Raw genomic sequence first — 12517 nt, 5'->3', positions numbered from 1 at the left:
CTTCTATATAAAAGCGGTCGGTTTGTCCTTCTGTCCCTTGAGTGCTACGCAGGCGCGGAGTTTCACACACGCCCCGTCCATTTTGCAATGCACGATGAAATTTGTAGTTTCGTTTTTCCAGGTAAAAGATGATTTTCTACTCCAGACTGTGCGATATCTTCTTCTTCTTCTTCTTTTAAGCGGTCGGGATTGTCCTTCTGTCCCGTGAGTGGAAAGCGTAGCGGTATTCTGCTTATCACAGGCTTACTACTTGCAGCTTGCGGTACGAAGCGACATGATGTGAGCAGGAGTTCTGGTTCTCCAATCGTTCCCTTGCGTTTGTGCGCTGGAAAAATACACTAAATTATGTCTCTGGAAATAATTAATGTTGATGGAGTACAAATGCCACACCGCGTAGTAAATATCAGGGGGGCTCAAAAGGGCGACCTCAATATATAAAAGAGTTTAAATTTCATCACAAAAATAACAGAAACTACGAGTATTAAAGTAATACTGCTTAAATGCAATACTGTATAACCAAATTAATGAGTTTGTATAAAATATCAAATTGATCTACATATTGAATTGCCTTAAGAAGTGGTCAACTTAAAAGTCGGTCGCCTTAAAAGACGGTCAGCCTAATATAAAAACAAATCATGACCAGTGTCAGCCTCTTACACAAAATATTTGACGAACAAAAAGCTTATTGCAAAGCAGCTCTACGCTCGGTTTATTATAGCTCCATTTTAATAAATGTTTGAAGACTTTTTAAAAGTAATTTTATTCATTTATTTATCTTAATATGGGCTACATTTTGTTTTATTCCAGGACTCATCTCATGCTATACGCACTGCAAAGTCGTTGATTGACAATTGACAAATGTTTTCGTTATTAACCCATCAGTGGAAATAAATACACTTGTGAAAAGTTACATAAGGTAAACACTACATAGTAATTAAATAACCGAATACGAAAAAGCCCTTAAAAGCGGCTAAATTCGGATACGGACTGGTTCGTGGACAAAAGCAAAAGAAAGGACAGGCACACTCATCAGTGAAAAAACTTCACTTTTGAAACGATGAGCACCCTGTTCTACTTTCCGATGACATCGCGATGCCCTTGTGTGTGAGAAACAAAAGTAGGGCGAATCAACGAAGAGAAGTCCTCACTGCACCAGGGGTGGGAATTAAAGGATACAGAGAGGGCTTGAATACCATCTAAAGTAAAATATGTCTAAAAAAATCCCCTTCATTCCCCACAGCTAATGAAAAAAAAATAATAATAACAACTGGATTTGCGGCACGGTGACTGCATACGTTAACGAAAGAAAAAAAAAATGCCCGTTATTAGGATTCGCCGTTGTCGGGAAACTCATCTCCAAATACTAGAACATGCGTGCTAAACAATGAAATGAAATAAAAGGTTAAAATGGAATGCTAAAAAATGAAGAGAGAAAGATGAAAGTGGGAAATAGATGTTAAAAAAGTTGAACCACGAGAAAGTATGTGAAAGATAATATTTTTTTATGGAGGTTTTTTTTCTTCTACATCATTTCCGGAAGGAATTTCAATTAAAACAATACGGCTGAACTAACTTCTAGTCATTTAGTTTCCAAAATTCAAAAACGTTGTGAATTAAAAAAAACATTCAGGAAGACCCTCTTTCTTCTGATTTATTTATCAGTATTTAATTAACGGGTCATTCTAAAACCTTACAAAGCCCTTCTTTAGACATACTCGTACCTATAGCTGTCACGTTTCTCCTTTTTTTTTTTTTCTTAGTTGAGATTTCCTGATTTCCCTCACTAAATTAAAAGATCCACTGCTGAGCGGTCACTTACACGCGGTCTTCTACTGGACATATCAGTCCGATGCCGTGACGTGCTGATTGCTCATTAAAGCCGCACGAGCAGAAGGAGTTCCTCAGACTTCCCGCGCTTTCTCACTAACGAGTCACTTGCGCCGCCGCCGCTGATGATTTAAACCTGCGCTCTCTTGTTCATGTGGCGTTTCTGTTTGGTGAATTCACAGCATGGCACGTTTGGATTGTTGGTGCTTTTTCTGGCTGGTCGTTTGCCTGATGGGGGTGCAGTTTGTTTATGCGGCGTCAGGAGACTTGACCAAAAAATGCGATGGTGACGAGATGATGATGCTGTCAATTGCCGGCTCTCCGACCGTTTTTCTTCAAAGTGAGTGTGGCGTGTCCTCGGTACTTGGACTTGTTAGCTCCTGCGTATTCCAGTAAAGCTAGTAAACTAACTTTTTCAGAGACGAGTGTTGGACTGGTAAAGGTGACCAACAATCTCCCAGGAGTTGTCATCCGTGAAAAGTCTGGCCGCACCACACTAACTGTGCCCTTTTCTTCAACGTACGGTTATGCGTCTGAGAAGGTGAGTAGCGCCGATGTTTCAGCCGTTGGTTGCTGTTTTTAAATTAAGCTGTATGTCATTTGTGGTCTGAGCCTCTTCTGCTCACTTTAGAGCTCCCAATACGTCGTGACCATTGCCGTTGGATCTCGCTCAAATCTGAAGACCTTCACATGCCCTAAGCCAGGTATGTTTCTGTTCAGGGTTGGAACATGGAGTCTTTAAAATAAACCCACACTTTTTTTTTTTTTTAAAAAAGGTCGTCGAGTTCTTAAGCTTCCGCTGATAGATGTGCAGTTGTGGACAGCGAGAAGCTCCCTTGTGGAGGGTCTTCATCCATCACTCAAGCAGACTGTGAAGCCAGCAACTGTTGCTATGATTCAAGCAGCAGCACCAGTCCATGCTACTATGCCAATGATGGTGAGTGGTTGGAGAGTGCGAGAGAGCAAAGGTGGCTGCTACTGGATATTCATGCTTGTGTTTGGTTTGGCCAGTGACTGTGCAGTGCACCCTGGATGGCCAGTTTGTGGTGGTGGTGTCTGAGAATGTGACCCTTCCTTCCCTGGATCTTGGGTCCATCCAGTTGGTGGACAGCAGTTCCCCCAGCTGCAGCCCTGTGACCAGCCTGTCCAGCTTTGTCATGTACCAGTTTCCAGTCAGTGCCTGTGGCAGCACAGTTCAGGTGAGACTCCATCTTGGTGATGTGCAGCAACAAGCACTCTGTCAACCATAGGAAGCCAGAGAGCTGAGTAATCAGATCTCTGTATTAGACCTGATGGCTTGTGGTGGATCTAATATTTTAGTCCTCATTCTGTAGTTTTCTGTCCTAGTAAAGGATCAGGTTTGTTCTAAATTTGTTGGACCATACAGACCTTAGAAATGTCTTGCTGATGTGCTAGAAATGGAAATCCCCTGCAATGACTTTAGAATTACTGCAATTCTGATGACCCTGTTTCAGCTTTCTGGTGGCAATGTGACCTACCAGAACACCATGTCTGCTGCCATTACTGTGAGGAGTGGTCCAGAGGGCTCCATCACCAGGGACAGTGTCTACAAGTAAGGCTTCTGAACCTGCTTCCTCTAACCCTAAATGTGCTCTACCTGCTGTGATGTGGTGTTTCTCTCCTCAGGTTATTCTTCCAGTGCACCTACTCGGGAAGCCAGGATGTGCAAGTGGAGGCTGAGGTGTATACTGTGGCGCCACCTCTTCCAGTAGTAGAGCAAGGGCCATTTGACCTGGAATTGGTCATTGCTACAGGTACTGTTGGGTGGGGTCCATGATCATTTTATTTCCATTCCTTTCACAGAATGGTTTGAAGGTACAATAAAACCTGGTAGATTTGTAGTTACAAGAATCGTATGGTTAGGGTATGTAATTTCTGCTCTTTTCCATGGTCAGATTCCTCCTATGGCTCCTACTATGTGGATGCGGACTACCCAGTGACCAAAACTCTGAGGGATCCTGTGGCTGTGGAAGTGCACATCGTGAACAGGACTGACCCTAACCTTGTGCTGACTCTAGGGGACTGCTGGGTCACTCCAGGACCTTCTGCTTCCAGCCAGCCCCAGTGGAGCCTTCTGGTGAATGGGTAGGTGACCACCTTGTGGGAGGGTGAGGTGAAGAGGGTGGCTGGTCCGTGCTAACTGGAGGTCTGTTTGTCCCAGGTGCCCGTACGCAGGGGACAACTATTTGACTAGCTTGGTGACAGTGGACAGCACATCTGGAGTGGCCTACCCAAGTCATTACAAGAGATTTGTGTTTGAGATGTTTGCTTTTGTGGACCCTGTAGCTCGGCAAGCCTTGGCTGAAAAGGTGGGTGCTTTTGTGACAAAGGGTAATCCTGCCCTGTTTCTGTGGTCTTGCTTGAAATACTGTGATGGGCTTAAGTTTGGAAATCGGTGTATGGATACCAACCAGTGACATCCGAAGCTTCTCTGCTGTGTGGTTTCACGATTTGTGTCCCTGGCTTTTCTCTGTAGATCTTCATCTACTGTGTTGCTGCTGCCTGCTATCCCTCTGCCACAGACCCCTGTACTCAGAGCTGCCCTGTAAGAAGTAAGTAGCCTGTGGCAGTTTTTGGCTTTGGTATTTGTTTTGTAGGACAAGGTGTCACTGTTACTACAGTAATTCAGTGCCTTGTAATTGACGCTTTGCACACTGGTATGGAGACTGCTTGTCTCATAGACATGGGGTGTGAAATCTGGTTGACTGCCTGGTAAAGGGGGCTCGGTGTGTGAAGCTAAACAGAATTTTTTTTTTTTTTCTCTTCTCCCAGGATCTGGCAGAGCTGCAGACAAGGTGGCACAAACTGCTTCATCCAGGAAGAATGTGCTCATTCACAGTGGTCCTGTGGTTTTTGAGGCTGACGGTATGCAAACCTCCAGACTGGAGCAGAAAGGTAACCATCTTGATCCTTCTAGAGTAGTCCAGAGTTCTGCTTGAGGTCTTCATCCTTTACTGTATGGCTTGGAGAGTAAATGTCCTTTGTCTTCCTCCCACAGCCTCTCTTCCCACTGGATACCTGGTGCTGGGAGCTGCAGCTGCCATGTTGATGCTGATCCTGGTTTTAGCTATAGTTGCTTTGAGAAGGTTGAACAAGCAGAAAGTAAATCTGAAATTTTAAATAAAAGGCTCTTCATGAATGGTTGGAATCTTGTGCAATTTTTAAATGGAGTGAAACCTGTGGGTCTTGTGTCTAAAGCTCTAGCTGTCGATTTTTGGTTTATGAAATGGTTTGTGACCTACACTTCAGCAGTAAACCACCCTTGAACTCTTTTGTTGCATTTATTGCTGGCCTCCTTTACTTATCACATCCCATCTTTGCCAAGTCTACTCAAGGAGTGTTTTTAATGGGTTGTTGGACGACCAGGGAACTGTCTGCTTGTACAGAACTGCTTTCTATTTAACTCTGGGATGTGTCTGAGTTACCCTCTCTACCCTGAGCAGCTCATGGTATCGCATGGAGGCTTTGAGCTGACATTCATCTACTTTATCTTGGATACTTTGTTTCTACAATGGGCAAATTTCATTTTCATATTGGTGGTCACATTGGCTAACCAAATGCACCAGTATGGCTGCTTTAAACTTTGGCATGGCTTGATTGGCTCAATGGTCAGGGTCTTGCCTGTTGTGCCTCTCGTCACTAGGCACTATCATCCCTTCCTGTGTGTTTTAGTGCTATGGTGCAAAAGTACCTGTAATTGAATGACATGCCGTCTGCTACATGTTGGTTATAAAGCAATGAGCAGGAATGAACCACAAGTGAATTTTGTTGGGTGTGTGGTTTTGAATCACACCATCTCTTTTCATCTTTGCTCTGTCGCCAACATCTGCCAATTCATCCTTCGGGATGCTGTTGGCTTGACTACCTCTCCTTCCATGACTATGTTGAAACATTTTCCTTCTTGATTCACTTCAGTAGCATATCAGTATGGTGAGATCGTAGCTGACTGCAGCCCAACATCTGGTCCAAGCTGTGCTCTTGTCACATCTGAAATACTGCAACTCTCAGCTGCTGGGAGTGCAAATGAAATGGCATTTAGTGTTGTGCCCTCCTCAGTTGGTTGGTGTCACACCACTAAGTTGCTACATTTGGTTTCTAACGGCATTGAATACCTTTTAAAATTCTTGTCTACAGTAGTCAATGGATATTAGACAGAGTCCCAAAAACGGCTTTACACTCTTTGAAGAATTGTAAGGCCAGGTATATACTTCATCTTTCAGCGGACACTCCTGCTACGCAAGTGTTGCAATGTTTATTCTTGCGCCCGTACTTGAAATTTATTGGAATCTACCAGGTGGCGGTGTGAGAATCTTGGTGAGAACAGGTTCGGCTCCTCTGTTGTGAATTACCTGGGACCCCTGTTGAATTCCAGTGACCCCTTACCACAATATCTCTGAAAAGGATGATTCAATCCAGGGGTGTGCCCATTCCAGCTAGCACAGAGGACGAGGCAGAAACCATCCCTGGACGGGCATGGGCTCATTGTAAGGTGAATACAAGTGCGCACAAATACACTGCGGAATCAATCTAGTGTCAGCAAATCTGCATTTCTTTGGGAAGGAAAGCGGAGCCCACTCTGGAAAACCAGCAGGAAAACATGGAGGCAGGGAAAAAGAGCGACGTGACTACCTCCGGAATAGAAATGCTAACACTCCAACACCGTGTCAACCCCATGTGTAATTATTAACAGTATTCATTATTTAAACCAGATTAACGCTTCGTAAAATGTATTAAAGTGAAATCCTCTATAAATGTAAGGATTCTAAATGCAGAGTTGGAAAATCAATGTACTCGTTATGGCGATCTATTGCTGTTTGCCTATCGGGAGGAAGCCCCAGAAAAGAGACAGCATAAATTTATATTTATATATATATAGTCGGTTGACTCCATGAATTATTTAAAAAAAAAAACTCCAAACTCATCTGTTCAGGATGGCTTTTAGCTCTACTTGACTGTTTTTCTGTTTACCTCCATGTCAAGATGTTCATGTAACCTGTGTGTGTGTGTGAGACCATCAGATATGTTGTCTGTTAGGCCTTTTCTCTGAATTTACTGTCTTAATCTTCATTTTTTTTAACTGGTTTGTACAATGCAATATACCCTGCCACTCTATCTTAAAACTCTGAAGTGCTTTGAACATGGGAATGGCGCTATATAAATAAAATGTATTAACCTTCCACAAAAAAAGTCAAGAGATTTCTTGCAAGTTTCTCTAGAAGCTTCCAGAAAGACTGGTTCATGAAGATTAAGTACAGAACTCAATGTGTTAAGTACACTGGGGTTGTGAGAGTTAGAGCCAATAACTTGATCTAGCAGCTTTCAAAACTTTCTCATAACACAACCAACTATTTCTCCAAATTTCAAAAGAAACCTGCCACCTGTCCATCTTCCAGCTCCGCTCAGCTCTCCTGCACTCCCGTCTATAGGCTCAGGTATTAATGTTTAGCCACGGCTCAGAGCTGCTGGGCTTTAGTTGGAGCCACAGAGTCCAGAGCAGTTTGACTAGCAGAATTAAACAGAAGTGTTAGCTCTTCAGTATTGAAGACACCGAGGGCTGTGAGGTCACATCATAAATAAAACAGAGGAGAACGGAATGGCAGTGGACGATTTAAGAGCGCAGGAGCGTACGGTTTAGCAAATTGACAGAGGAACAAAATCAAAACGAGCATGTGGTCTGAAAACACTGCATCACCAATTTCCAGATTAAGAACAGATAAACCGCGAGGTAAGACAAGATCCAGCGTATGCCGCGTTCCTGAGTAGGACCAGTTACAGACTGAATTAGACTAAAAGAGTCTATTAAATGAAAAATGTCCTTCACCAAACGCTTTTCAGTGCAACAAACATGGATATTAAATTCATTAACAATTAAAACCGTCATATTCTGTCATAAATTCAGCCAAGAAATCATACAAGTCACTTTTACTTATCCTTCTTATACTTTGGTGGACGATAAGCCGCAGCACAGGAGAACGACCCAACTCAAAAATACTCCATTGAAAGCTGGAGAAAGAAACAGCTAGAGACCGCCGTTTACAATTAAAGTGGGATTTGAAGACATTCACTAAACCTCCACCACAACCTGAGAACTGCGGGTAATTAAAATACGAGTAGCCACACTGCAACGATTCATACTGCAACGCTGGACTCGCCGGAGACAAGCAGGTTTCAGTCACTCAGAGGAAATCCAATCCATGAGGGGCGAAGAAATCCTTTAAGATAAAAGTTTTGTTCATTACAGATCTAGCATTCACTAGACCCATCCTGATGGGAGCCGGGTCCGAAGCCGTAATAGTGAGCGGAGCGCGCCCAGAGGTCACAAATTCTGGAGAAACGCACCTCGCTGGCGTAGGTGAACTGGGCAGGGGCATGGGGGTGGCATCAGCCTGATCTGAACCAAAAATAGGTACAAGCAAGGAGTCCACAGGGTCCCGGGAGTGCCATGACGCAAAAAGGTGAGGAGTCAACCTATGATGAGCCAGATAAACTTTGGGAGATCGAACAAAACAGGCCTTTAACTTCAACCGTCCGCCGAGTTTACCTCGTCGTCTATGACGCTTCCTCCAGAGAGGTGGACCTGGAGCAATGTAGACGAATGCTGGTATTCCAGATTGGAAAATTTCGTCCTCCGTTGTCCAACTGTACAAGTTTTACAGTAGACAAATGAAGTTTTCGACGATCACACACCAGTAATGAGTTGACATTTTACATGACACACAAAAATAACAACAAAGACATAAGCAAAATAGACAGCGGCAGACGACATGCCACACACACTGGCGCCATCCAAGTTATCGCTTGCTGACCTAATAAAGTGGCCGGTGAGTGTATAGTGAAGTCACAGCACATTCATCGTGTTGATTACAGTTTACGATCACAAAACATTGGATTCTTCATGAAAACAGAAACATTTGGAAAAATCAGTGTTAGTGAATTCCTTTACTGTTAAGTGACACCTGAACCTTAAGGTAGAGCATGTTTAAAAGGAAAGTTCTTTATACTTATTTCTTGATACTTAGTGCAATCGTTTTGTTCAGTAAACCCTCTGATGCCGAACCATATCAGAAAAATAAACTTACCTTTGAAATCGTTGTGAAGATAAACGCACAAGTCAGCTGTGATTTCAGTTTCTCTTCCGATGTTGCCTGACGAGGGCCTTTTCTTGAGCTCACACTGCCACCTAATGACTGCTTAGTGAATAACACACTTTAAACTAAATGGTTGAAATGACACAAACCGAGTGAGATGAGTACCCCTCTTTTTTATACTAAGCTGACCCGCCTTTAAAGGCGACCGACTTTTAAGTTGACCACTTCTTAAGGCAATTCAATATGTAGATCAATCTGATATTTTATACAAACTCATTAATTTGGTAATATTGCATTTGAGCGGTATTACTTTAATACTCGTAGTTTCTGTTATTTTTGTAATGAAATTTAAACTGTTTTTTCTATATTGAGGTCGCCCTTTTGAACCCCCCTGATATTTACTACACGGTGAGGCATTTGTACCCCATCAACATTAATTATTTCCAGAGACATAATTTTGTCTATTTTTCCAGCGCATCGCGCACAAAACCAATGGAACGATGGGAGCTCCAGAACTCTGCTCACATCATGTCGCTTCGTACCGCAAGCTGCAAGTAGTAAGTCTGTGATAAGCGGAAAACCGCTACGCTTTCCACTCACGGGACGGAAGGAAATTCCCAACAGCTTTTATATAGTAAGAAAGAAAGAAGAAGAAGATATCTCACAGTCTGGAGTAGAAAATCATCTTTTACCTGGATAATGAAACTAAAAATCCCATCGTGCATTGCAAAATGGACGGGGCGTGTGTGAAACTCCGCGCCTGCGTAGCACTCACGGGACTTTTATATAGTAAGAGATCAGATCTCGAGACTCAAAATAAGCTCTACCAAACGGCTGCTCATACCATTTTCTTATTTCTTCTTTTAATTTGTATCGTTTGCACATGTCCAGTGTAATAATCTCAAGAGGGGCCTGAACACCAACTTAAGTTAAATAAGTCTCAAGAAATCCCCTTTATTCCCCTCAGCTAATGAAAATATCTTAATAACTGGATTCACAGCACAGTGACGCACTGGTGCGCGACTGCATACATTAACGAGTTGCATCATAAATTTCCCCTTGAAAAACTAGGATTCGCCGTTAACGGGAAACTTATCTCCAATACTAAAGCGCTAAAATGAAGAGAGAAAGAGGACATTTGGAAATAGTTGTTTAAAAAAAGCTGAACTAAAGCAGTGTAGGAGCACGATGCATTTATTTATTTATTTATTTATTTTGGTCAAAAGGCGCTATATGTAGGAATTTGTTTTAAAATACATCATTTCAGCAAAGGAATTTCAATTAAAAAAATACGGCTGATCTAACTTCTAGTCATTTACTTTACGAACTTCAAAAATATTAATACGTTTATTTTATTTTTTAAAGACCTTCACCAAAACCCTCTTTTTCTGTTTATTTATTAGTACTTAATTAACGGGTCATTCCCAAACCTTACAAAGCCTCTCTCTTGAAATACTCATATTTGACACGTTTCTCATCTCCTTTCCTTGATTAATGTTTCCTGATTCCCCTCATTAAATTAACAGACAGATCGCCCCACACAATGGTCACTGAGGCTGTCATTTGCCGTTTATCTCCAGAGTGAGTGCGGCGTGTACCCGAGCATTGAGACTTGTAAGCGCCTGCGTATTCCAGTAAATCTCGTCAACTTTTATCTTTTCAGAGACGAGTGGTGGACTGGTAAAGGTGACAATCTCCCAGGAGTCGTCCTCCATGTAATATCCAGTCGAACCACATTATCGGTGACATTTTCTTCCCCTTACGGTTATGCATCTGAGAAGGTCAGTAGTGCCGACACTTCAGCCATTGGTTGCCGTTGAGAATAAAGCTGTGTGTCTTTTTGCGCCTCCTGCTTATTTAGAGTTCCCAGTATGTTGTGATCATTACTGTTGTATCTCGCACAAATCTGAAAACCTTCACATGCCCTAAGCCTGTTCTGATTTCTCTTCTGGGATGGCACCCTGAGTGTCTCTCCCATCTTCTAAATGGGCTCTTTTGCCATCACAGCTCGCCGATCTGTGAGTGTTGCTGAGATGTGCAGTTGCAGCCAGTGAGAAGCTCTCTTATGGAGGGTCTTCATCCATCACTCAAGCAGACTGTCAAGCCAGCAACTGTTGCTACGATTCAAGGAGCAGCACCAGTCCATGCTACTATGCCAATGATGGTGAGTGGTTGGAAGATGTGAGTGAGCAAAGGTGGCTGCTACTGGATATTCATGTTTGTTTGCTTTGTCCAGTGACAGTGCAGTGCAGTGCACCCTCAAAGGCCAGTTTGTGGTGGTATCTGATAATGTGACCCTTCCTCCCCAGGATCTTGGGTCCATCCAGTTGGTGGACAGCAGTTCCCCCAGCTGCAGCCCTGTGACCAGCCTGTCCAGCTTTGTCATGTACCAGTTTCCAGTAAGTGCCTGTGGCAGCACAGTTCAGGTGAGACCCCTTCTGGCGACTTAGCAATGTTGGCTAAAAGTGGCTCAGATGTATAGAGTTGTCCTACCTGTTCAATGGAGGTTAATGTCTGGTGTAGAATCTAATCTTTCCCATTTTCCTCTTTGGAAATATTAAGGCAATGTGATTTTACTAGAACCATTATTAAAATGTAGTAACCAGCAGTGAATGATGATCCTGTTTCAGATGGCTGGTGGCAACGTGACTTGCCAGAACACCATGTCTGCTGCCATCACTGTGAGGAGTGGTCCAGAGGGCTCCATCACCAGGGACAGTGTCTACAAGTAAGGCTTCTGAACCTGCTTCCTCTGACCCTAAATGTGCTCTACCTGCTATGATGTGGTGTTTCTCTCCTCAGGTTATTCTTCCAGTGCACCTACTCGGGAAGCCAGGATGTGCAAGTGGAGGCTGAGGTGTATCCTGTGACGCCAACTCTGCCAGTAGTAGAGCAAGGGCCATTTGACCTGGAATTGGTCATTACCACAGGTACTGCTGGGGTCACAGATTGGCTTGATTTGCTGATCATTGTCAATGCCTTGATCCATGTAGTATGAAGTTAGAGTGTGATTGTGAAGTAAAGCCCCCTCTTTTCCATGGTCAGATTCCTCCTATGGCTCCTGCTACATGGATGCTGACTACCCTGTGAACAAAACTCTGAGCGATCTTGTGGCTGTGGAAGTGCACATCGTGAACAGGACTGACCCTAACCTTGTGCTGACTCTTGGGGACTGCTGGGTCACCCCAGGACCTTCTGCTTCCAGCCTGCCCCAGTGGAGCCTTCTGGTGAATGGGTTGATGCCGTCTGCCCAGTGTGAAAGTAGGGAGGAGAGGTTGGCTGTTCAGTGCTGACTTGAGGTTTGCATTGCCCAGGTGCCCATACACAGGGGATAACTATTTGACAAGCTTGGTGACAGTGGACAGCACATCTGGAGTGGCCTACCTAAGCTATTAGAAGAGATTTGTGTTTTGAAATGTTTGCTTTTGTGGACCCTGCAGCTCAGCAGGCCTTGGCTGAAAAGCTGGGTTTTGTGGTGATGGTGAATCCTGTGTTTTTGTGCTGCTCTGTGGTTTTTATATCGTCTGTCTTGAAATGTCATTGCTTTGGCAACTACAGTGTAAGTTTGTCTGCTGTTTTGG

General features: G+C 43.5%; 1 protein-coding gene and 1 long non-coding RNA gene across 2 annotated transcripts; both read left to right on the top strand.

Annotated features, from left to right (window-relative positions):
• The first annotated feature begins 2058 nt into the window (after nucleotides 1-2058).
• On the top strand, nucleotides 2059-4987 carry LOC120521040 (zona pellucida sperm-binding protein 4-like). Its single transcript, XM_039742935.1, has 12 exons — nucleotides 2059-2167; nucleotides 2247-2368; nucleotides 2459-2531; nucleotides 2621-2764; nucleotides 2839-3026; nucleotides 3303-3400; nucleotides 3475-3602; nucleotides 3744-3933; nucleotides 4010-4157; nucleotides 4325-4400; nucleotides 4621-4743; nucleotides 4847-4987. The coding sequence occupies exons 1-12, from the start codon at nucleotides 2059-2061 to the stop codon at nucleotides 4966-4968; spliced, it is 1521 nt and encodes a 506-aa protein (XP_039598869.1). The 3' UTR covers nucleotides 4969-4987.
• A 6232-nt stretch (nucleotides 4988-11219) lies between these two features.
• Nucleotides 11220-11811, top strand: LOC120521042. Its single transcript, XR_005631970.1, has 3 exons — nucleotides 11220-11362; nucleotides 11567-11664; nucleotides 11739-11811. It is a non-coding gene; the product is annotated as an uncharacterized LOC120521042 (long non-coding RNA).
• The last annotated feature ends 706 nt before the right edge of the window (nucleotides 11812-12517 follow it).

Source organism: Polypterus senegalus, unplaced genomic scaffold, assembly GCF_016835505.1.
Source record: "Polypterus senegalus isolate Bchr_013 unplaced genomic scaffold, ASM1683550v1 scaffold_1455, whole genome shotgun sequence".
NCBI lineage: Eukaryota > Metazoa > Chordata > Cladistia > Polypteriformes > Polypteridae > Polypterus > Polypterus senegalus.
This window is presented reverse-complemented; position numbering and strand designations above follow the sequence as displayed.

Bases quoted from the DNA above. Each gene is read 5' to 3' on its own strand.
- LOC120521040 (XM_039742935.1), top strand. From the start codon at position 2,059: ATGGGGGTGCAGTTTGTTTATGCGGCGTCAGGAGACTTGACCAAAAAA. The intron at 2,532-2,620 runs GTATGTTTCTGT...CGAGTTCTTAAG, and splicing joins CTTCACATGCCCTAAGCCAG to CTTCCGCTGATAGATGTGCA. The intron at 4,744-4,846 runs GTAACCATCTTG...TTCCTCCCACAG, and splicing joins CTCCAGACTGGAGCAGAAAG to CCTCTCTTCCCACTGGATAC.